The sequence below is a fragment of the Miniopterus natalensis genome, chromosome 17 (genome assembly GCF_054644295.1).
Source record: "Miniopterus natalensis isolate mMinNat1 chromosome 17, mMinNat1.hap1, whole genome shotgun sequence".
NCBI lineage: Eukaryota > Metazoa > Chordata > Mammalia > Chiroptera > Miniopteridae > Miniopterus > Miniopterus natalensis.
In genome coordinates this window covers 23,892,502-23,917,541 of record NC_142097.1, presented here as the reverse complement: position 1 = coordinate 23,917,541, position 25,040 = coordinate 23,892,502, and the positions used below count along the sequence as shown (strand labels likewise).

Sequence of the window (25,040 nt, the reverse complement as noted above, 5' to 3'; positions counted from 1 at the left end):
TTGTTGACCACATGATGGCTTTCGGCAATGTTTGGAAGTGAATGTGTTTCCAAAATGGCCAGTCAGTTAACTGAAGACATTGTGCACAGATGGTTGCTCTTCGACAAGGTGATCAGCAGCAGGAAGGCTGGCAGCAGCTGGACCCACAGCAGGGGCGGCAGCAGCAGCTGGGCCGGCAGCAGGTGGTCTTACAGCAGGTGGTCTGACAGCAGGTTGGGCGGCAGCAAGGCTGGCAGCAGCTGGACACACAGCATGGTCGGCAGCAAGGCTGGCAGCAGCTGGACACACAGCAGGGGCGGCAGCAAGGCTGGCAGCAGCTGGACACACAGCAAGGGCGGCAGCAAGGCTGGCAGCAGCTGGACCCACAGCACGGGCTGCAGCAGCAGCTGGGCCGGCAGCAGGTGGTCCTGCAGCAGGTGGTCTGACAGCAGGTCGGGCGGCAGCAAGGCTGGCAGCAGCTGGACACACAGCATGGTCGGCAGCAAGGCTGGCAGCAGCAGGACCCACAACAGCTGGATCCACAGCAGGTGGGCTGGCAGCAAGGGGAGCAGCACATGGTGTCAGGGGTAGAAGGTGAGTTTCTGTTCAGAGGTGAGTTTCTCAGATTCTGATGACTTCTTCTGTGCTGGGGATTTTATACCCTGGGCCCCCGATGTTGGGACCAATAAGCAGGGCTTTCCTTGTTGCTGTTTGTGTTGTTTTGGTAATCACAGGAAAATTGTCAAGGAGGAAGTTGTTCCCTAAGTAATTTGAATCTTTAGAAAATAAATGTTTAATGTGCTTCTTAATTGAGAATAGCTCATAGAAACTTCTATAGATGAAAGGAAGGTGGTGGTCACATCATCAGGCTAGTTCCTGCTTTGGTCATATTCTGGGCATGTGACAGAGTCCCTGGCGGCCTCATGAGGGTCAGTATGCATGCCTTCCCCAGTTTTGTTTCTTCGTCTAACTTAGGCTGGGAAGTTTCCCCATGGTGTGCGGCATGAGGCTGATACATTCATGGGGATAAATTGACACCATGTCTGAGTCCAAGTCTCTTTGTGCACAAAGGCCTGATTCAAGACCATGACAGGCATCTCTCTGGAACAGCCCACCCCACCTGCATATCCCTGTCTACCAGACACTTGGGTAGAGGTTGTTGGGCATAATCTCTTCCATATTCACGGCAGAGCCAAAGTAGGTGAGTAAAGGCAGAAGCTGGGAATAGGAAAGCATTTTATTTCCTGGGTGACCAGTAGTCCTGCTTGCCCAGGACACAGGGCTCACCATCGGTATAACTGGGGCAGTCTGGGCAAACCAGGGTGAGTTGGTCACTCCAGTCCTATCCTTGTTAACCGGCAGAGTCAGGGACCGATGTCACTGACACACACTTACTGTGGTGTTTTCTTTTTCTTTTTGTTTTGTTTTCTTTATTTTTGTTTAAAATATTAAAGATGTCCCTTTTTCTCCCCAATGACCCATTCCACCCCATCCCACCCTCCACCCCAGTTCCTCTCCCCACCACTGTCCGTGCCCTTGGGTTGTGGATATCTGCATATAAATTCTTTGGTTACTCTCTCCCCCTCCACCCACCTGCCCTCCTCCATCCCTCTGACATTCGTCAGTCTGATCCATGCTTCCATGTCATTGAATCTATTCTGTTCATCAGTTTATTAAGTTCTTTAGATTCCACGTATAAGTGAGATCATGTGATGTTTGTCTTTCTATGCCTGGCTTATTTCGCTTAGCGTAATACTCTCCAGGTCCATCCATACTGTCCCAAAGGGTACGAGATCCTTCTTCTCTACAGCTGCATAGTATTCCATGGTGTAAATGTCCCACAGCTTTTTTATCCACTCATCTGCTAATGGGCACTTGGGCTGTTTCCAGATCTTAGCTATTGTAAACTGTGCTGCTATGAACATAGGGGTGCATAAGTTCTTTCTGAGTGTTTCAGGATTCTCAGGATTTATTCCTACCAGTGGAATTACTGGGTCAAATGGCAGTTCCATTTTTAATTTTTTGAGGAGCCTCCATAGTGTTTTCCATAGTGGCTGCACCAGTCTGCATTCCCACCAGCAGTGTGCTAGGGAACCCCTTTCTACTGTGGTGTTTTCTTTTCTCCCTTTTCTCCCTCCCTGCTTCCTTCTCCCTACTTCCTTCTCCCTCTCCCTCCACTACCAACACCAAAACTTGTCCTTCCTTCTCTTACCTTTTAGTCTAGAATGTGGATTCCCACCGCACTGAAAAACCCAATCCTTGATTCGAGTGGAGAGAATTGTAGATGAGGGGCTTTTTGTTGTTTAGTTTTAAAATATGTTTTTATTGATTTCAGAGAGATGGGGTAGAGATAGAAACATCCATGATGAGAGAGTCATTGACTGGCTGCCTCCTGCACAACATTCCCCGGGGATCGAGCCCGCAACCCCGGGCATGTGCCCAGACCGGGAATCAGACCATGATTTCCTGATTCATAAGTCGATGCTCAGCCTCTCAGCCACGCTAGCCAGACTATAAATGAGGTTTTGAGTGCCCCATCCATGTATCTGGGATCTTAGTTTGTTCAGGTCAATTTATACCAGCCAGAACTGCATGTCTATGCCTCAGGGTTTATTTCTTACAACAATAGAAAGTCATGCTGCCTGTGTGTGTCACCCTGAGAAAACATTCAACCACTACTTCTGAAGAGTTGTTTTGTAAAGAGTCGGCTTCCCCATTACCCAGTTAATAATCCTAACGCATTTACATCATATCTGATATTTTCTCTTAGGTATAAGTTTCAGTTGCCCACAGTGATACTGGCTTAATAGTGCCCCTTTCCTCTATCAAGTCCACACTTCCCAACCAGAGACCTGCACTTTCCAAATACACTATGTGCCCTTGAATCTTTTCTTCAGAGTAACTCCTGGGAGAAACCAAACTATGGCATCACTTTACCTCCTCAGTCTCAAGTTCCTCATCTCTAAAATGGGAACATTTATACCTGCCCTGAAAATTTATTCAAGAATTGAAGATACATAGATGAAGCACTGAGTGCACACCCAACAAATAGTAGGTCACCCAGAACATGTTAGTTTCTCATCTCCATCACCCAAACACCCACCAAGGAACAGCAGTCAGCAAGTCTGCTCTTGGCATTCTCTTCAGAGCATCCCAGATACACAGTCTCAGAAGTTAGCACATGTCCTGAATACCAGCCTGGTCAGCTCATCAGGGGTACCTCTGCTGTTCCCAAGGAGGTGATCCAGGTTCAAGTTTCTTCTAATTCTCTCAGAACCAGTGTAAAGCCTCATGTCAATGAATACTCAGGCAGCTTTGTTAGTTCAGGGCCAAAGCAGCCGCCTTCTGTCCAGCATGACCAGGAATGCACAGGCTCTGCTACTTTTCCTCTTTCTCACATTCTTCCAGTTACCCCAGAACACAAGTTTCTGTTTCTCTCAAATGCTTCATAGTTGACTCACAAAACACAGGAGATGGTTCTGTTTCCTTAGAAGGTTCAGGTATTCCGCATTACTCAAAATCATACTCTCTCATTGCTTAGTTTCTTTGTCCCCAACTTTGATCTTACCAAATTCTCTTAATTATATTTTGGGCAGAATGACAAATTGCCATAAAGTTGGGGAACATAAAATGTTCTGCAGAAAATCACTTAATTCCCTTTTATTCTCTGTAGGTAAATCAGGAAGGAGGCTATACAAGAATTTGATTTCCATGATAGCAAAGAACAAGTCTCTTCCTTGTGAGGTCACACTGGATGCCCAGGAAAGCCTGAGTGGCTGGGCAGCGCCTGAGACAGGAAAGGGTCCTGCGCGCGGGCGAGCTCTAACGTGCAGCCCTTGCTGCCCTACCAGCTAGCTGCGGTGTGGACACTGACTTGGGAAGGACTCTGTAAGTAGGTGCTATCTGCATGCACGCACAAGAGAACATCGCTTCCATTGTTAAAGACGCTCAAATGAACATCGTGCTGGTGCTCAGTCCCAGGACTTATCCTAACTTGTCTTAGATAGAAACTTAAGTGTCATTGAGCAGAAGCAAAGGACACAGTGCTGGCTCTGAGTCTGCCCATTTCAGCTACATAACATGACCCTGTGAAACGTTCTCATATGGAGGGTGGAGATAATTATTTGTGGGAGACTATATGAGGCTCAGGATGGATAATGTATATGATATGCAACATGTGTATACATCCTTATCAGGAGTGCTGCACAGTAAAACAAAACACAATATGGAATGCACAGAATTTATTAAGAAATAAAGGCAAGACTCCCTGTATCTAGGGAGTCAACTCAAAGTGACCATGAGAAGAAAGCAGCATTACAAAAACCACGAGTGCACTGGAAAAGGAACAGGATCAGAAGAGTTTCAACAGTAACAGTAAATCTAAGTAGCAGTTACAAGAATTTGTTTTTCTAAGTAACATGGAGGGAGAGGGTGAAGATCCTGACCACAGAGTCAAAGCAGAGACCATGACCCCATATTGAGGATGCACGAAGCTGACACCCGATCCACACACACGGGAGGAGGAGGACTGGGGGCCCTCCGCACACCACCACGCGGATTCGGAGGCTTTGTCAGCCGAATGAGTCACAGAACTCCTGGTGGAGCATGCTGTTGTCAGCAAAGTCTAGGACATGAATGTTTCCAAACTGGCGAGTCAGTTAACAGGTGTTGTGTGAAGATCGTGGTTCTTTGGTGAGAAGATCAGCAGCAGCAAGGGCGGCAGCAGGTGGTCCTGCAGCAGGTGGTCTGACAGCAGGTTGGGCGGCAGCAAGGCTGGCAGCAGCTGGACACACAGCAGGGGCGGCAGCAAGGTTGGCAGCAGCTGGACACACAGCAGGGGCGGCAGCAAGGCTGGCAGCAGCTGGACACACAGCAGGGGCTGCAGCAGCAGCTGGGCCGGCAGCAGGTGGTCCTACAGCAGGTGGTCTGACAGCAGGTCGGGCGGCAGCAAGGCTGGCAGCAGCTGGACACACAGCATGGTCGGCAGCAAGGCTGGCAGCAGCAGGACCCACAACAGCTGGATCCACAGCAGGTGGGCTGGCAGCAAGGGGAGCAGCACATGGTGTCAGGGGTAGAAGGTGAGTTTCTGTTCAGAGGTGAGTTTCTCAGATTCTGATGACTTCTTCTGTGCTGGGGATTTTATACCCTGGGCCCCCGATGTTGGGACCAATAAGCAGGGCTTTCCTTGTTGCTGTTTGTGTTGTTTTGGTAATCACAGGAAAATTGTCAAGGAGGAAGTTGTTCCCTAAGTGATTTGAATCTTTAGAAAATAAGTGTTGTATATGTTCTTAATTCATAATAGCTCATAGAAACTTTTTCAGAATAAGGAAGGTGGTCACATCATCAGGCTAGTTCCTGCTTTGGTCATATTCCGGGCATGTGATAGAGGCCCTGGCAGCCTCATGAGGGTCAGTACATGTGTTTTGCTTCTTTGTCTGACTTAGGCTGGGAAGTTTCCCTGTGGTGTGTGTCATGATGCTGATATGTTCACAGGGACTAATTGAATCCATACCTGAGTCCCAGGCTGTTTGCCCACAAAAACCTGATTCTAGATGATGAGAGATGTCTCTTGGAGAAACCTGCCCCAGCTGTGTATCCCAGTTTTATCACAGACGCTTGGGTAGAGGACGTTTGGCATTATCACTTCCACACGCACAGCAGAATCAAAGCACGTGGGCAAAAGCAGAGGCTGGGACTGAGAAAGCAGCAATCACTTTATGCCCAGGGCGACCAGTTATTCTTATTACGCAGGACAGAATTGCCCTGGACACGGGACTTTCAGGGATGTAACTTGGGCAATTCTGGGCAAACTGAGAAGGGCGTGTGACTCCGGTCCTACCGTTGTTTACCAGCAGAGTCAGTGACTTCAAGTCACTGATGACGCTTTTAGTTCCCTCCCCTCCGCTCCCCTCTCTCTCTCCTTTTTCTCCCTCCCTTTCTTTCTCTCTTTTTACAAGAGAATTAGATTAGTTGATATGATACCTGGTTTATCTTTGGGGTCTAACATGTTTAAACTATTTTTAGGTATACTATTCATTTTTAAAGTATGCAAATTATTAATTTCCAATTTGATAGATTATTAGAAAATGAACATACTCATGGTAATAATATCAGGTTAAGAAACAGACATTAACCCCACTCTCTCCAGATTATACCCCCTCACTCTTCCCCAGTGCTTGCTAATCATTCTGCTGACTCGTAACCCTACAGTTCAGTTTCACTCTTCTGGATCTTTACATAAAATGAAAGAGAACAGAACTGGTTTTTCTTTACATTATGATTGTGAGATTCAGCAGTATAACTACTTGTAGTTCATTTATTGCTGTTGCTGCAAAATCTTCCACTGAATGAATCTGACACAGTTTATTTGTTGACTGTCCCCTTGAGAAATACGTAGGTATTTTGCGGTTTGGGACTCTTAAAAATAGTGCTCCTATGAATTTTTTTGTATAAGTCATTTGACAAACATATATGAACATTTCTTTGGATGCTTACACACCTAGCAGTAGATTTCTCACAGAATTGCTTGGTCAAAGTATTCTGTTCTCTGCGGAGGTCTTACCCACCTTTCATTAGATTTTTTTCCTAGATATTTTATTTTTATGCTCTATGTAAGGTATAATATAAAATTTCATTTTTAACTGCTTCTGACATATAGAAAAACAATTCATTTATGTATGAGTTGATCTTGTAACCAAATTCCCTCATTATTTTATTAATAGTTTACCAATACATTCTTTGGTGGAAATTTTACATACACAGTCATATCATCTATAGATGATGATAGTTTTAGTCATTTCCTGGCAGCCTTTTTATCTTGTAAATTTTTCCTTCTTTAGTCCACTGGTAGGCCCTACTGTTAAATATTGAATGAAATGGTGAAGTGGATTTTTGTGTGTGTGTGTTCTCTATAGAGTAGGGACAAATCTCCATATTTCGTAAGTAAATAGTAAGCTTTCTGTCTTTTTTGTAGATTCTTTCCATCAGGGGAACTAGGCTTTTTCTATTCCTATTTGCTAAGGCATTCTATATTTGAATGTGTTGAAATTTATAAAATGCTTTTTCTTTACCTATTGAGATAATCTGATGATTATTCTCTTTTATTCAGTAAATGTGATTTAAAAGCATTGATTCATGTTCAAATGTTAAACCAACCTTGCATTTCTGTAAACAGTTCAATGTGGTTATGATACGTATATGGCGCCGGATTTGACTTGCTTGTATTGTGTTTAGGATACATGCTCTGATTGCATCCCACACACTTATCCTTCAGTTTTTACACTATTTCCTCCACCTTCTTTAAGTAAGTGAACCTGAATATGGCAATACCCTCCCCACTCCCTGTGACCCAATTTGAATCTGACATGACTCCCTGCATTGGATTTTCGAGGCACTTGTATGAGCCACAAGATTAACCAGCAGTGCTCTTGCAGAGCAAGGCTTGGGGAACTAGTATTCTCTTTTAAACAGTACACTGGAGCCTGGCCAGCATGGCTCAGTGGTTGAGCATCGACCTATGATCCAGGAGATGGCAGTTCGATTCCCTGTCAGGGAACATGCCCAGGTTTCGGGCTCAATTCTCAGTAGGGTGCGTGCAGGAGACAGCTGATCAATAACTCTCACCATTGATGTTTCTATCTCTCTCCCTTTCCCTCTTCCTTTCTCTCTCTGAAGTCAATAAAGATACATTAAACAGTTCACTGGAATATCCCATGGGTCACTTTCAGAAACACATGCTATGGAGGAATTCCAAGGGGAAACTTGGAACCAGATTGCTGAGATTTGTTATTTACTTTCAACAGAGGCAACAAATTTCTAATTGCCCGAAATCAATAACTAGTTGTTTTCACAATGATATTGTATTATTCTGGAGAACTTAAGTGAGAAATTGTCTTTAACACTCAACTCACATGATAGGAAGAGAAAATTACTACAGGATATGTAAGCATCAGCACAATTCACTGAAGAAACCCTGGGGGAGGAAAGTATGATTTAGGGATCAGAAATAACAAGCTGATCATATTGAATTATCACCTGATCAACAAACACATAAAATGTGGAAGCCCATGCAACTATCTAAGACAGACCTACTTCGCTCAGTTTTGTATTTATAGTTTGGAAGAGATTGGAAAAGAAATCCCACAGTATCTAAAAATAGATTTTTTTAAATTAAATTTATTGGAGGTGGCATTGGTTAATAAGATTACATAGGTTTCACATGTACATTTCTGTGAAACCTGATCTGTACTTTGATGACATGTAATATCATAATTGGCTCTTCAGTGTTATGGCAGAAATGAACCGAAAGGAAGTGTGCACTAACATGTCAGAAATATCACACTTCGGGGGAGGGGGACTAGAGGGTTGTCCAAAGAACAGTAAAACAAAAGATGTAAGATTGTCCTGGAAAGAACTTAAAAGAGATAAAAAAAAAAGGAGCACGGCAAAGTTGTGCAAAGGCACCTTAAAGAGAAAAGAACGGTTTCAACATTAGCAGAACTGACTCTAGCCTTGTTGAAGATTTTGTAAAAATGAATGCGTATTTCTTAGTCAACCATGGAAGCTGAGAGTCAGGGGAGGTGCACATGCAAAGGTGGCACAGGGGAGAGGGACCTGGGCATGTGTCTTCCAGTTCCGTAAGCAAGACCATGTTTTTAAAACATGAATGCATGAGATGCCACTAAGTATTGTTTCTGACTTAGCTCTTCTGATTCCTTGTTCAGAAAGTAGCCTCCTAGTTGATATTTGAGGTCTTTTGGGGCATGCTTGCATAGAGAAATGACTGGCCCTACAGACTTAACGAAACCTTCAATGTTACACATAATGTTATAATTAATAAATTGCCACATTAGTTTTATAGATTTGGATAAAGCTGTTATTCCCTAAGATGTAGGCTCACCCTTTCTATGAAAATTGGATTATGTTTTTAAATCTCCAGGAATGAAGTTCAGCTGTGGTATGTTTGTTAAAATAATGGAAAGACGATTTCCATTTATCCCAGGTTGAATGGATTACTTGTTTCATGTAAGCCTGTGTTTTTCTTTAAAAATGCTTTGCCTTTGAATGCTTATGGACCTCAGAGAATGATAACCATGCCAGCAATCAATAAATTATACCAACTCAACAAGACAGAGATGTTTGGGGACTTCACAAACACTCAGGAATGCAGAGTCTTAGGGTCCTCTGATAAAATTTAGCTCCTAATGCTAAAAAAAACCCTGACACAGCATCTCAATACCTGCCAACCGGTTGTTTAGCTGACGTGTAGATGCCTACAGTGATGTGAGTTCCTACCTCCACGGTAGCCTAGAGTGTTTGCTAACATCTCCCATAAACAGGGCTTCCTTACATGAGCATCCGTTCCCCTGGGCCCTCCGCATCTTTTCCTCACGAGATCACTTGTATTAGACAGTCTGAATGGCGTTGATGAGAAATTTCTCCCCCCCTTAGACAAACTGTCTCCTGATATTCTGTGCTGAAAATCACATCCATTTTACTCTAATCTCTGCATGTTTTCCCCACCTCGTGGGATGCGCTTCTAACTAAGGGCAGCAATTCCCTGGGGACTGCATGAACTTGAAGATGCTCAGCCTCCACACCCCACCCGCCCCCTCCACCAAGGCCCTTATCACTGACCTTTCCAACTAGAGTTTTATTGTTAAGATTTCGTGCTTAACAATACTTATCCTGTATATTCTAAATATATTAGGATCCGTTTCAGTGGAACAAAAGGTCCATGAAATATATGGACATTTGCATTCATTCCTCATTACTTTTATCTGTTACTTTTAAAAAATGCTTCTCATTTCACACATCTGCTTCCTGTATCAGATCCCTCAAAGATAATGCATGTATTTACCTCTTATTATATCTTCAAACATATGTTCTATATTGTGGGAGTAGAAGACACTAGATCTTGGTTATGGATATTAGAGTCATATAGAACAGGACAGTTGTTCCTCAGTACCCACGGGGATTGGCTCCAGGACCCCCATGATACCGAAATCTGCAGATGCCCAAGTCCCTTAGATAAAGTGGTGCAGTATTTGCAGGTAATCTACGCACATCCTCTTGTGTACTCTAAATCATCTTTAGATTACATACAGTACCCAGTGCCATGTAGATGCTATGTAAGTACAGCCTGACATCGCAAATGACAGTAATACATTCGGAGAAATGCATCGATGGGTGATTTTATTGTTGTGAGAACATCAGGTGCACCGGTATGTGCACAAGAGAACATGCACAAAGTAGCCATGGTGGCGGGCATAGACGCTTTGTGTGGATCAACAACACGGCTCTGACCTCGGCTGCCTCTGCTGTATGTGCTGTTGTCATAAGCAGAGAATGGAACTGAGCCCTTATCGATAATATCAATCATGAAATTCACTACCCCACAGGGAGGCTAGTGTTTGCATCAGACACTTCCACCTTGAAAAGATAGCGGTTCTTCCTCACTGCCGTTGCATGTGTGGTGCACAGAGTTGTCTTCCCTGTCTGCAGTGGTACCCACCAGCTCACAGTATATTGTCACAGGATCCTGGATAGCATCACTTTGGAACCAGGAACCCACTCTATGATGAACAGGGTCAACAATAGGCACGAGATCGTGGCATCTACTTGTCCTACCAGACATCACATAACAGAAATTGTAGGCCTGATGAGAAGTTAAAATAGTCTCTTAGATGTGCAGCAAAGACACCAACTTAGAGGTGACAACCTGCAGGGTTAATATACCGTCTTCTGGATGTGGAATATACCTCAATCCAATGGCCATTATATGGTTGACATATATGTAGGACCACCTATATCCATAAAAAAAGTGGGCAGAACTTGGCGTGAACCTTCTCAAATTACCTCCTGGTGACATACTTAAGAATCTGTGCTTCTCATGTTATAATACCTTTAGGCTCTCCTGGGCTGAAGGTTTAACTCCTCTGAAAGGCACGTTTTTGTCAAGATACACAACTATCCTCTGGCCATTTTGGACTCCTAGAAAGCAGTTACTATTTGGTGGGGGTCATTATCTTGAAGAGGTAGAGAGCAGGGAGAAATACATATGGAACGCAGGATTTCACTGGCGTGTCTTATGGTGGGTTCAAGCTCAGTGACAACCACAAATGAGCAGTGACAGCAACCACAGCTTGCCAACCGATGTAACTGGAGTCTCAGACCTACATCTTGGAGATGCAGACGCGGTCTGACAGCAGGTTGAACAGGAACAGAACACCCAGTCCTGGATCTGAGTCTGTTCATTATTAGCTGTGTGACATTGCACAATGAACAGTTTGTGTGTTTTTTCTGAAAGTTGGAGATAATAATAGTGAGGTGTGTGTGCTCTTACGATGCTCAGAGTGAATGATGCATATAGTATGCAATATGTATTTAAATGAATTCTGTACAATAAATCAAACACAATATGGATGAATTATGATATATAATTTATTAAGAAACACAGGCAAAACTCCTGCTTCTACAAAGACAACTCAAAGTGATCAGAAAAGAAGGCATAATACAAGAACCATGAGTACATTGATAAAGAAAATATGATTATGAAAATTGTTGATCAATTTCAGAAACCTATGAAAAAGTTATGAGAATGTTTTCCTAAGTTATTTAGAAGACCTGGGTGATCCTATTTCAAAATCAGTCAAGACGATAATTCCATATTGAGGATGCACAGAACTAACACATGATCCACATGCACAGGAAGAGGGTCGAAGTCCTGTGACCTCCGTGAAGCTGACTCAGAACTTTGAAACAGGTAGATGAGTCACAGAAATGATGGTCCCAAATGATGGTGTCAGCAAAGTCAAGGAAGGCAATTTATTTCCTTAATGGCGGGTCAGTTCACAGAAGGTGTCTATGTGGATGGTGGTTCTCTGGCAGGGTGATCAGCAGCAGCAAGGCTGGCAGCAGCAGGATCCGCAGTCATAGGCTATGCACCCAGGCACGCAGCAGCAGGTGGGGTAGTAGCAGGTTCTGCAGACGTGCACAGGACAGCAGCAAACCTGTTGGCAGCAGGGCGTGCAGCAGCAACTGGGGCAGCAGCAAGGCTGGCAGCAGGACCCACAGCAGGTGGGCTGGCAGCAGGGGGTGCTACAGCAGCAAGGCTGGCAGCAGCAGCAGCTGGGCTGGCAACAAGTGGTCCTACAGCAGGTGGTCTGACAGCAGGTTGGGCAGCAGCAAGGCTGGCAGCAGCTGCTCACACAGCAAGGGCGGCAGCAAGGCTGGCAGCAGCAGGACCCACAGCAGCTGGGCCTGCAGCAGGTGGTTCTGCAGCAGGTGGTCCTGCAGCAGGTGGGCTGGCAGCAAGGGGAGCAGCACATTTTGTCAGGTGTGGAGGGTGGGTTCCTGTTCACAGGTGAGCTTCTCAGATTCTGTTGATTTCTTCTCTCCTGGGGCTTTTATACTCTGGACCCCCAGTGATGGGACCAATAAGCAAGACTTTGTTTGTTGTTGATGTTGTTTTGTAGTCACGGGGAAATTGTCAAGGAGGAAGTTGTTCCCTTTGTGTCTTGAGGGTTCTATAAATTACTGTTCGATCTTCTCTGTAATTGGGAATCCCACTGAAGAATCTTTTACAGAAATGAGAGTCGGGAACCTCCCCAGCAACATTTCAGGTCACGTGACACCACCTGATCGCGTGTTACTTCCTGCTGTTTGAAGGAGGTCAGAACAGGGGTGTCCTCTCAGTGTTGTTCCCTGGGCCATGTTTAGACTGGGGGTGCCCTGAGCGGTCAGGAGCTGATGGGTCTGTGATTACTGAGGCCCTGCGTGAGTCTGATTCCCAGAAAGTGGGATTCAAGGCTCAGCCCGTATCTGCCTGCGGCCTCCGACTGGAAATGTTTCCTGTCCTGTGGGAGAGTCTTGGTGCTTGGCCACTGTTTCTCTAAGCAGGTCAGCACCCTAACAGGATGGCGCAGAAGCCGCCCCCCGGGCTTCAGAGCCTCAATCCGTTCATGTTCCCTCTGTTTTCTCACTTGGGCAGTATCTCAGGTGGGACATTCCAACTTGCACATACTTTCTTACACAAATTGAGGCAAATTGGTGGGATAAGGTGATGGCCAAAATATATTTAAATACAGAAATTTATATATTTCAACAAATGTGGAAAATTATCACATAAATTTTTGAATGTGTTTCTGCCCCATTCTCTCTCTCTTCTAGGGACATATGTAGGCGTGAAATTGCCATGTTTTAGCATATAGTCAACAATTTAGAAAGAATAGAACAGTGTTTCTACATTTCACTACCAACAGTCTTTTCTGCTGTCCCGGATATTGTGAGCCTTCTGAATTCTACTGGTTTATGTCTATGCTTTTTTCCCCCTTGAGGTATAATTGAAGTATAACAGTGTATTAATTTCAGATTTCAAACATATTGATTTGATATTTGTATATATTGCAAAATGATCACAATAACATCTGTTACCATCCATAGTTATAAATTTTTTCTTGTGATGAAAACTTTAAGATGTTCTCTCTTAGTAACTTTCTAATACACAATACAATATTATGTGCTATAGTCAGCATTTTGTACATTACATCCCCATGACTAATTTATTTCACAACCGGGATTTTGTCTTTTCACCCCCTTCATCCATTTGCCCACCCAGCGCACCCACCACTGCCTACTACCAATGTGTTCTCTGTACCTATAAGCTCAATTTTTTTTTTTATATTCCATATATAAGAGAGATCATATGTTATTTGTCTTTTTCTGTCCGACATGTCATTTAGCATGATGCTCTCAAGGTCTAGATGTCCCAGATGAAAAGTTTTTCTTTTCTTTATGTTTGAATAATATTCCATTTTTCATCCATTCATACATCAATGGACATTTATATTGTTTTCATATCTTGGCTTTTATAAATAATGCTGCAGTGAACATGGGATGCAGATATCTTTTCAAGTTAGTGTTTTTGTTTTCTTCAGATAAATACCTAGAAGTGGGATTTCTAGATCATAACATAGTTCTGGCTTTTAATTTTTGAGGCACCACCACACTGCTTTCCGCTGTGGCTGCACCAATTTACATTCCCAGCAGCAGTGCACAGGATTCCCCTTTCCTCCACATCCTCACCAACACTTGTGACCTCTTGTCTTTTTTATTATTATCGTAACAGCTGTGAGGTGATATTTCATTGTGTTTTAATTTGCATTTCCCTGATGGTTAGTGATGTTGAGCACCTTTTCATGTACCTTTAGCCAAGGGTATGTCTTTGGCAAAATGTCTATTCAGATCCTCTGCCACTTTTTAATTCAATTGTTTGTTTTCTATAGTTGGACGAGTTTTTTATATATTCTGGATATTAACCCCCATTAGGTATATGATTTGCAAATATTTTCTCCCACTCAGTAGGCTGACTTTTCATTTCGTTGATGCTTTCCTTTGCTCCGTAGAAGCTTTTTAGTTTGATGTAGTTCCCCTTGTTTATTTTATTGCCTTTGCTGTTGGTGTTATATTCAAAAAAGCACTTGCAGGACCAGCATCGAGGAGCCTACCACCATGTATTCTCTTAGGAGTTTGGTGGTTTCTGGTCTTATGTTCAAGTCTTTAACTCATTTTTACTTAATTTTTTTGTATGGTATATAATAGTGGTCCGGTAACGTTCTTGTGCGTATTTTTCTAACATCATTGATTGAGGTGACTGTCTTTCCCCCAGTGTGTGTTATTGGCTCTTTTGTCATAAATATATTAACCATATATGTGTGGGTTTGTTTCTCAGCTCTGTTCTGTTTCCATGATCTATGTCTGTTTTTATGCTGATACAATACTGTTTTGATTGCAATAGGTGTGTAATACAGTTTGAAATCAGGAAGTATGATGCCTCCGGATTTGCTCTTGTTTCTTGAGATGGCTTTGGCTGCATATCTGGGTTTTGTGGTTCCATATTAATTTTAGTATTTTTTTTCTCTTTCTGTGAAAAATGCCATTGGAAATTTCATAAGGATTGCATTTACTCTGTAGATTGCTTTGAATAGTTGAACATTTTAACAATATTAATTTTTCCAATGCATGAGTGCAGAATGTATTTCCATAGTTTGTGCCCTCTTCCATTTTAGTCTCTTCGATGCAATTATAAATGAATTGTTATCTTAATTTCCCTTTCAGGTAGTTGGTTGTAGGTGTGTAGAAAAGCAACAGATTTTTGTATGTTGATTTTGTACCTTGCAGCTTTTCTTCATTTGTTGATTAGGTCTGTGGGTAGTCATGCCCCACTTTTATAACTTTTTTAGTAAAAGGTTTATCTTCACCTTAAGCAAGCCCTGTTCATTGTTCTTGTGCACGTAGATTAACACACCTTTGAAGTGCCAGAGTAAACCTCTTTTTTGGACCCCTTGGAGGTGGAACCACCCTCAAGGAAGCACATAATCTTGTTAAAGATTCTGCAATCCAATCATAGAGATTTCCCCACCTTACTTTCTCCCACCTTAAATTCTATTCTTAATTCCAAATGTGTAAAAATAACTATAACTATTATTATGCAAAGCAATTAAGATCTTGCTTCCCAGCAGGATCCTTCATTTGACTCAAATAAACTCTTCAAAAATTCTCAATTCTCTACAGGCTTGGATGTTCTTACATCAACAGTTCTAATGTGGTTTTTTGGTGGTGTCTTCTGGTTTTTCTACATATAATATATGTCATCTGCAAACAGTCAATTTTATTTCTTCCCTTCTGATTTGGATACCTTTATTTTTTTTAATTTTTAGTATTTTTTAACTAATTTCTCTGGCTAGGACTTGCAAAACTGAGTTGTATTCAAGTGGTGAGAGTGGGCATTCTTGTCTTGTTTCTGATCTTAGTGAAAAGCTTTCAGCTTTTCACCATTGAGCATGACATTAGGTGTATGCTTGTCATATGTGGCCTTTATTATGTTGAGGTACATTTCCTTTAACCCATTTTGTTGAGACCTTTTAGCAAAAATTGATGATGACTTTTGTCCATTCCTTTTCATGCATCTATTGATGCATCTATTGAAGTGGTCATATGATTTTATACTTCATTTTGTTTATGTGCTATATCACGTTGGCTTGCAGATGCTGTACCATTTTTGCATTCCTGGAGTAAATGCCACCTGATTATGCTGTATGATCCTTTTAATGTGTTGTTGAGTTCTGTTTGCTAATGTTTTGTTAGGAATTTTGCATTTCTGTTCATCAGGGATATCCGCCTGTAATTTTCTTCTATTGTGGTGTCCCTGTGTGGTTTTGGTATCAAGGTAATGCTGACCTCAGAAAATGGTTTTGGAAGTGTTCCTTCAATCATGTTACTAGTAAACACTCTGTTTAAGTTTTCTACTTATTTATGGTTTAGTCTTGGTAGGTTTGTGTTTCTAGAAATGCATCTGTATCTTCTGCGTGGTCCAAGTTGTTGGCATGGGGTTGTTCTCAATATTCTCTCAGGATCCTTTGTATTTCTGTATTAGTTGTAAGGCCTCCTCTTTTGTTTTTTATTTTATTTATTGAGCCTTCTCTTGTTTTCTCTTGCTGAGTCTGGCTAGAGGCTTGTCAATTTTGTTTATCTTTTTAAAAGAACGGCTCTTAGTTTCCCTGATATTTTCTATTGCTTTTTAAGCCACTGTTCTGCTTATTTCCACTCTGATCTTTGTAACTTCCTTCCTTGTAGTAACCTTGGGCTTCCTCTGTCCCCCTTCTTTGGCTCCTTGGGGTGTAAGCATTCTTCCTCTCCTCGCCCTCCCTATTCTTCCTTTCCCTTCCTCCTGTTCTTTTCATTTTGGAAAGTGTGGCTGTCCACCACCTTGGTGAGGCAGAGACTGGCCTGAGAGGACCAAGGGCAGATTGTACATGAAGTTTTCAATCCCTCACTGCTAGGGACTGAATGTTTGTCTCCTCCCAAAATTCCTACGGGGAAACCATAATCCCCAGTGTGATAGCATTTGAGGTGGGCTCTTTGCAAGGTAATTAGGTTTGGATGTGGTAGGAGGATGAGCCCCCATGATGTCATTAGTGCACTTATGAGTGAGAGAGACCAGAGGCATGCCCCCCACCCTCGCCGTTAGAGGGTACAACAAAAAAACAGCCATCTGCAGGCCAAAAATATTTCCAACCACGCACCTAACCTTCCAGCCCTTGAACTTAAACTTCCTAGCTTGCAGAACTCTGAGAAATAAATGTTTTTGTTTGAGCCACCCACTCTATAGTAGTATGTTATAACGCCCCAAACTGACTGAGACACCCACCCACATATCTTAGACTTAGAGTGCTCAGACCAGTTTCCTTCTGCCAGATGTGAAGTGTTATGTCTTAGGGCTCTCTTCATGCAACAGGAAGTCATGCTGCCTGTGAAGTCACCTAAGAAAAGCATTTGACCAGTGATTCTGCAGAGCTGATGATAAAGACCCTGGCCCCTTTGTTCATCAAGTAAGACAGTTCTAAATTGTGTGTTTTCTGTCATTTATGATAGTTTGCGTCAAGTTTGAGCTTCAGTTGCAAACTGTGATACTGGCTTCCCATGCACCTTTCCCTGCATCATCTCCTCAACTCGCTGCCAGTGTGGTCTGCACATCCTAAATAAACTATGTGCACTTGAATCTTTCCTTGGGATATTTTTTCTGAAAAGGAAAGCTATGACTTTCAGTAACCTCTTTTAGTCTTAATTTGTTCTCTAAAATGAGAATATATCTTCCAACATTGACATTTTCTTCAGGAATTAAAGATAAGCACCTAAGGCATTTAATAAATATCTAGCAACTACTAGGCAATCCAAACATGTTAGTTCATCTCATTCAACCAAAAATTCACCAAGAGACAACAGTCAGCAAGTCTGCTCTTGGCAGGCTCTTCAGAACATCCCAGATACACAGTCTCAGAAGTTGGCATGTGTCCTTTATATGGGCCTTGTTAGGTCATCAAAGGTCCCTCTACTACCCTCTAGAGGTTAAGGCAGATCCCAACTCTTAAGTCCTTTCAGAGCCAGAATCGAGCTTTAACTCCCTGACTGATCTAGCAGCACCACTGTACAGTGCAAAAAGTGCCAGCCTTCTGTCCCATGACTTCTGTGAGCACACAGATCCTTCTACTTTTCTTCTTACTCAGATTCTCCTGATTCCCAAGTTTTGAGTCACAAGTTTTCTCTTACCTCAGATGTCTCATTTTTATCTCACACAAAACAAAGGGTTGTTCTGCCCCCTTATATGGTTGAGAGGTTATGGATTGCTCAAATTCATAAATGCCCATTGTGTTGTTTCTCGATCCCTGATTATCTTATGACTCAATTTTTTTAAATCATTTGGTCCAGAAGATCAAATGGTGATAAATTGGAGGAATACAACATATGGTTCATTTAGGGGGAAGGAAATGACTTAATTCCTTGCTCTGCTGATAGCTACTCAGGAGAAGATGTCAGTTCAGAATCTGATTTGCATGAGACTCAGGAAGAAGTCCCTTTCAATGAGACTGTCAAGACGACATAAGGATGCTAAAAATAATTAGATGCAGATGAGTGGCTGAACAACACCTGAGACAGGAAAGACTCTGCCCTCAAGAGGGGGCTAATATGCTGTCCCTCCTGCCCTAACATGCAGCTGCAGGGACTGAGCTGTGGGACACTGACTTGGGAGGAATGTTTTAAACAGACATTATCCATACATATGAGGGATTATTCCTGCCATTGTTGAAGTAGAAAATCAGTTTCACATCTTACTAGACCTCAGTACTCAGTGTCACTGCTACTTGTATTGACATGTGAATGAAGGTGCCCTTGAGCAAGAACAGAAGAGCCCATCCTGGATCTCAGCATGTCCATTATTAGCTACATGACATTGCACAATGAGATTTTCTCATCTAAAAATGTGGATAATAATTTGTGGCAGGCTGTTTTGCAGTTCTTATTGGGTACTGCACATGGGATGCAATAAGAGTATGAGTTCCGACGTCAGGACTACTGTACAGCAAAAGAAAACACAATATGGGATAAAAATGTTAGAGATTTTATTAAGAAGCATACAGATCCCAGCATCAAGGGAGTGTTTTCAAAGTGATTATGAAAATAAGAAATAGGAGAAAGAACTATGCATACATTGAAAAGAAAACATGATTATGCCGATTGATTGCAGAAACCTATTAAAAAGTTATGAAGAGAAGTTACATAAAGGGAGCAAGAGATCCTGACCCCAATTGAAAACCAAAGGCATTACTTCTCATCGATGATGTATGAAGGTATCACATGGCCCATGCACATGGGAGAAACAGAATTGAGGGAAATTGTCTGCACTGCATCAAACTGATTCACAAGTTCCTAAATAGCCAGATGAATAATAGAGATTTTGGTGATAACATGCTGGTTCTCATCAAAGTCAAGGTAGTGAATTGTCTTAAGTGGCACATTAGTTAACAGAATGTGTTGTCTCCAGATGGTGGTTCTATGGGGAGATGATCAGCAGCAGCAAGGCTGGCAGCAGCTGGACACACAGCAGGGGCGGCAGCAGGTGGTCCTGCAGCAGGTGGTCTGACAGCAGGTTGGGCGGCAGCAAGGCTGGCAGCAGCAGGACCCACAGCAGCTGGGCTGGCAGCAGGGAGTGCAACAGCAGCAAGGCTGGCAGCAGCTGCTCACACAGCAGGGGCGGCAGCAGGTGGTCCTGCAGCAGGTGGTCTGACAGCAGGTTGGGCGGCAGCAAGGCTGGCAGCAGCAGGGCCCACAGCAAGGGCTGCAGCAAGGCTGGCAGCAGCTGGACCCACAGCAAGGGCTGCAGCAAGGCTGGCAGCAGCTGGACCCACAGCAAGGGCTGCAGCAGGTGGTTCTGCAGCAGGTGGTCCTGCAGCAGGTGGGCTGGCAGCAAGGGGAGCAGCACATTTTGGCAGGTGTGGAGGGTGGGTTCCTGTTCACAGGTGAGTTTCTCAGGTTCTCACGGCTCCTTCCTTTCTGGAGCTTTTATACACGGACCCCAGATGTCGGCACCAATGACCGGGGTTTTCCTTGTTCCTGTTGACGTTGTTGTCCACAATCTCCTTGTACATTTTAAAGAGGAAGTTGTTCCCTAAATGTGATTAATCTTTTCAAAAGAAGTTCTTAATCTATTTCTGAATTGAAAAAACTCTTAGAGAACTTTTTTTAGATAAAAGGGATGGTCACATTATAAGCATGTTTGTGCTCCGAATACTGTCAGGTCCTGTGATCCGTCTAGTCCCTGCCGGCCTGGGCAGGACAGAGCAGTGGTGACCCTGTGCCTAATCGGTTTACTCCAGAGTCCTAATGGCCACTGGCTGTACAGTACTCTTATTTCTTTTAAATGAAGCATTTAGATGTACAGATATGATACCTGAAGTATCTTTGAATATTATCATATTGAAACCATTTTTGTGATTTAACATTCATCTTAAAAAGTGCTCAGATATGTAATTTTCAACTTATAAATTATTATTTCCAATTTAGTATCAATTGAGAAATAGAATCTATCCCATCTCCTGCAAATTATAGCACTCACTCATTCCCAGTATGGGTATTTTTAAACTTTATATGAATGAAATAATATAGGCTTGGCTACTTTCTCTTTAGTAGATTGTGAGACTCAGCCGTGTATTATCGGTAGTTCATTCATTCCCCTTGCTGAGTAATGTTCCACTGAATGAATCAGATACAACTAATTTGTTTACAGTGATATATATGTATGTGGATTGTTGGCAGTTTGGGACTAGTACAAACAGTGCTGCTGTGAATGTGTTGGTGAGGTCCTTTGGGAAATGTACATGAACATTTCTGTTGGATAAGCATCTACAAGTAGAATTGTGCAGAGAATTGCTCATAGTGTATCCTAGGGATTCATTTTTTATTTTAGTATATGTTATACTTAAAATGTTAATTTCTAATTGTTTCTGACATACATAGAGACAATTCATGTTTGTATGTTGACCATGTAACCAAACTCCCTTATTATTTCTGATAGTTTATTAATAGATTTTTGGACATTTTACATGCACAGTCATATCATCCACACATGACAGGATTGCCCTTCTCACATTGACCTTAAGACACAAACAGGAGCAGAACCAATTTATGCAGGCACTTTAAAGAGGAGGCATGTTATCAAGATGAGCGGAGTATCTGCTGCCCTGGGTGCGGACTTGTAGGAATGAATGTGTGTTTCTTAAATGGCGAGTGGCAGTGAACCCTGGAAGTGCAGAGTCAGGAGAGGCCCTCAGGCAAAGGTGGGCAGTGCCCAGCTAGCACCGCACAGAGAGGGGAGGACATTGCACCTGAGTCTTCCAGCTCCTTAGGCAAGAGCAGGTGCTTGACCTGAATGCAGGAGGTGCCACTAAACGTTTTTGGTTTTTTCCAAATTATTTCTTCTGATTCTTAGCTCAGAAAATAACCTTTCTGTTATTATTTGTCCACCCTTTTAGGCATTTGAGTACAGAAAAACAACTAGTGAAATAGAGTGTAAAAACTACAGTTGCTTCAGGTATAATTGTGAGTGATAATTGCCATATTAGTTTATGAGAATCAACAAAGTTGTTATGCCTCAGGGGCAGGGCATGGGGGCTCATCCTTTGTGTGTAAATGAGATCAGATGCCTGAGTCTGCAAGAATCAAATCCAGGCTTATAGATTTGGCAAAATTATAAAACTCAACTTGAAAGAATTTTGGAAGAGAGCTTCTTTTTCTCCTAGAAATGGACAACAATTTCATGGCACCCTGTAATATTTGTTTCGATGTTCTGCTTGAATGCTTGTGGACTTCTGAGAATGACAGCATTGGCCCAAGCAATCAGTTATTGTGCTCGAGCAAGACGGAAAATTTAGCCCCGGCCCGTTCACTCAGTGGTTCGAGCGGCATCCCGCAGACCGAAGCGCAGCGCAGGTTCGATTTCTGGCCAAGGACACGCACCGCGGGTTCAGGCTCCAGCCCCGCCCCGGCCCGGTGGGTGTGTCTCTCTCACATCCATGTTTCTCTCTCTCTCCTCCGCCCTTAAAAAAATTATTTTTTAAATCAATGGAAAAAATATCATTGACTAAGGATTAAAAAAAGAAAGACAGAATTTAGAGGCCTCGGAGAGACTCATTAGTGGAAAATGCCCTTGGAGTCCTCGGAGAGAATTCACTCACAGACACAGCAAACCAAAGATGCAGTATCCCGGTGTCTGCCGACTGGTAGTTCAGTAGACGCTTCGGTGCCTGTAGTGATGTGACTTCCTACCCCCATGGTAACCCGTCCCATTTGCTGGCATCTCCCATCAAACAGAGCTTCCTTGTGTGAGTGCCCACCCTCCCGGGCCTCCAGGCCTCCTGGGCCTCCCGCATCTTTTGCTCACTGGCTCACCTGTGGTTAGACCGTGAGAGCATCGTTGCAGAGCAGCTCCTCCCTCATTGCACACCTTGTCTCCTGCTGGTCCCTGCTGCAAAATCTCATTCCCTTCCCGCTGCCCACTGGCGTGTTCCCTCCTCGTGGGATGCACTTCTAAGGACAGCATTTCCCTGTTGACTGCATGAATTTCATGGTGTGCATTCTTTCCCAAGGCCCTTGTCACTAACCTTGAAAATGGATCTTGATTCTTAAGCTAAAGTTCAGAGTTGTTTCTCAAAATATTCTAGATGTTATCAGATTTTGGTTTAGTGGAATGAGATATCCTCACACTATACGGCCATATTTATTTTATTGCTCTTATGACTTGTGTCTGTGCCGGTTCTGTAAGATGCTTCTAGTTTGCCTTATCCTTTTCCTGTACTAAATTTCCTCCAAGATTGTGCACCTATTTAGCTCTGATTTTATTTTCAACCGTAAGTTTTCTCTTGTGAAGGTAGAATACAATATATTTTGGTTATTTGAATTAAAATCATATGGAAGAGGCCTCAGTTCCTGGTCTGCCACTGACTATCTGTATGTTTGGGGGGAAAGATAGAATACACTTAAAGCAACTCATGAATTATTTCTCAGCACACTGTGTGATCATCCTTTCCAAATACTTCTGTATTTTTCAACTACCATCTTACGTATTGTCTACCGATGGATTAATCTGGATGTGTTTCTTCCTTCATTTTCCCTGGGTTGGCCAGTCTGCTGGCAGTACCTTCTTGGAGACACCACAATTCACATATTTTCCATGGATATCACAAAACAAATTATTTCCTCACTCTTATTTTTAGTAGAGAACAGTTTCTTTTCCTTTTTTTCCTTAATAACGTAAGGTTTTGGTCTCTTTTGCTTATCTCTGTATCCATGACTTAACACAAACTATAAATTTGTGTTACAAATTATAAACACCCAAAACAAGGAATAAAGATAGGTCTTGGCACATCCAGGGAGAAGAGCGCAGGGTAGTGCTGACCTCCATGACTAATGAACAAAGGGATGATTAATTCTTAGCACAATCCCATTTTATTCCTGAACAGCCTGAAATTATTATAATGTATGGACATGGAACACCTTAAAATTCATCAATTGATAACCAATTGATAGCAGATTTTATGCCCAATGGAGAGTTTTTATGAAAATAAATCGACAACTTCTGATTTCAAAGGCAGTGGATAGAGGGAACATTCTCAATGAAAAGAAATGTGAATAGTACATTGAGTGTTATTTATATACGGATGCATTTTGTGGATAAAAGATGGCCTGAGGAAAAGATGTTAATTGACTGTTTGCAAGTGGTGAAGGGCCTGACTGACTGGTCTGAGCCCTGGAAGGAGTAAGGGTGGAATAAAGGCGTTTGTGGAAGAATCTTGTCAATGGAGATGGTCTGTGGGCAGAAAGTGTTTCTGCTTTGTGTTCCCGTCAATGCTGCCTAGAGAGTATCCACCGCTTAGGAGACACTGGACATGTGTGAGCTTGACATTGCTCATCCTGTGTCCCTTCTCAGGTGCACCAACACGTGCACAGGGAGCAGGAGCCAAGTAGCCATGGAGGAAGGGACAGAGGCTTTGTGTGGACTTTCCCTCCCCACGGCTCCCTGTGCTCTATGTGCTGTTGTCATGAACAGAGAATGATGTTGAACTCTTATCGATAATATCAATCATGAAAACAAACACCCACACAGAGGCAATGTTCTACATGGTACCATTTCCACATTGAAAAGACAGCAATTCTTCCTTGCTGTGATTGCGGGGCTGGCACGTAGAATTGTCTTCCCTGTCTGCAGCGCTAGCCACCAGCTTACAGTGTATTGTCATGGGATGCTGGGTAGCAACATTTTAGACCACGAGACCCACTTTATGACGAACAAGGTCAACAGTAGGCACATAACCATGGATCTACTTGTCCTGTGGATCTACTTGTCCTACTAGACATCACATGACAGAGAAATTGCTAGCCTCATAAAAAATTGGAATGGGGTTCTAGATGTGCAGCAAAGACACCACCATAGAGGTGACAACCTATGGGACTGATATATTGTCTTCTAAGTGTGCTATATATTTTGATCCAATAACCATTATTAGGTTGAAACATATGCAGTAATATATATATCCATAAAAGTTAGGACCCATGGATTGAGCAGCAATGGGTGAGAGTAAGGGTGACCCTCTCACTTTAACGCCCTGCAACATACTTGGGAATCGGCTTCCTATCCCATCATGCCCTTAGGCTCCTCCGGATTGGAAGTTTCACTTCTATGAAAGGCACTTTTTTTGTCAGGGTCATAATCTAATTATACAACTAGAGTCTGGTCCATTTGGACTTTTCATGTCAGTAGAATAACAGGCAGGGAAAGCAGTCACTATTTACTGAGTAATAATTACCATGAAGAGGTAGAGCATGAAAAAGTGCATGTGGAATGTGGGAATTTACTGGAGTGTCTCATGGTGTGTTCGTGCCCGAAGACAACCTTAGCTGAGCAAGGACAGCACCACAGCTTATCAAGGGTGTAGTAACTTGAGGCTCAGACCTCTACATCCTTGACATGTAAACGTAACTGCGTTTGAGCAGGAACAGAAGACCCAGACCTGGATCTGAATCTGTTCATTATTAGCTTGTGACATTACACAGTGAATTTGTTTTTTTCTGAAATTGTAGATAATTGTGGGGGGCTAGTATGATGCTCAGAATGGATGATGCATATAGTATGCAATAGGTATTTAAATCCCCATTATCAGGAATGCTGT

General features: G+C 42.8%; 1 protein-coding gene and 1 long non-coding RNA gene across 2 annotated transcripts in view; one reads left to right on the top strand and one right to left on the bottom strand.

The window, feature by feature from the left end:
• The window catches only part of LOC148091263 (uncharacterized), a 291,917-nt gene that overhangs the window by 221,068 nt on the left and 45,809 nt on the right, over positions 1-25,040 (top strand). The gene's annotated exons all lie outside the window — the stretch shown is intronic.
• LOC107538721 (uncharacterized) lies at positions 113-5,040 on the bottom strand. The gene is made up of 3 exons (XM_087826459.1): positions 4,707-5,040; positions 372-543; positions 113-317 (listed from the first exon to the last, which is right to left on the bottom strand). The coding sequence occupies exons 1-3, from the start codon at positions 5,038-5,040 to the stop codon at positions 113-115; spliced, it is 711 nt and encodes a 236-aa protein (XP_087682585.1).

Coding starts and splice junctions, on each gene's coding strand:
- LOC107538721 (XM_087826459.1), bottom strand. CDS start 5,040: ATGTGCTGCTCCCCTTGCTGCCAGCCCACCTGCTGTGGATCCAGCTGT. Junction 544..4,706: donor GACCACCTGCTGCAGGACCA/CCTGCTGCCGCC, acceptor TGTGCTGCTCCC/CTTGCTGCCAGCCCACCTGC. Junction 318..371: donor CCCAGCTGCTGCTGCAGCCC/GTGCTGTGGGTC, acceptor CTGTGTGTCCAG/CTGCTGCCAGCCTTGCTGCC.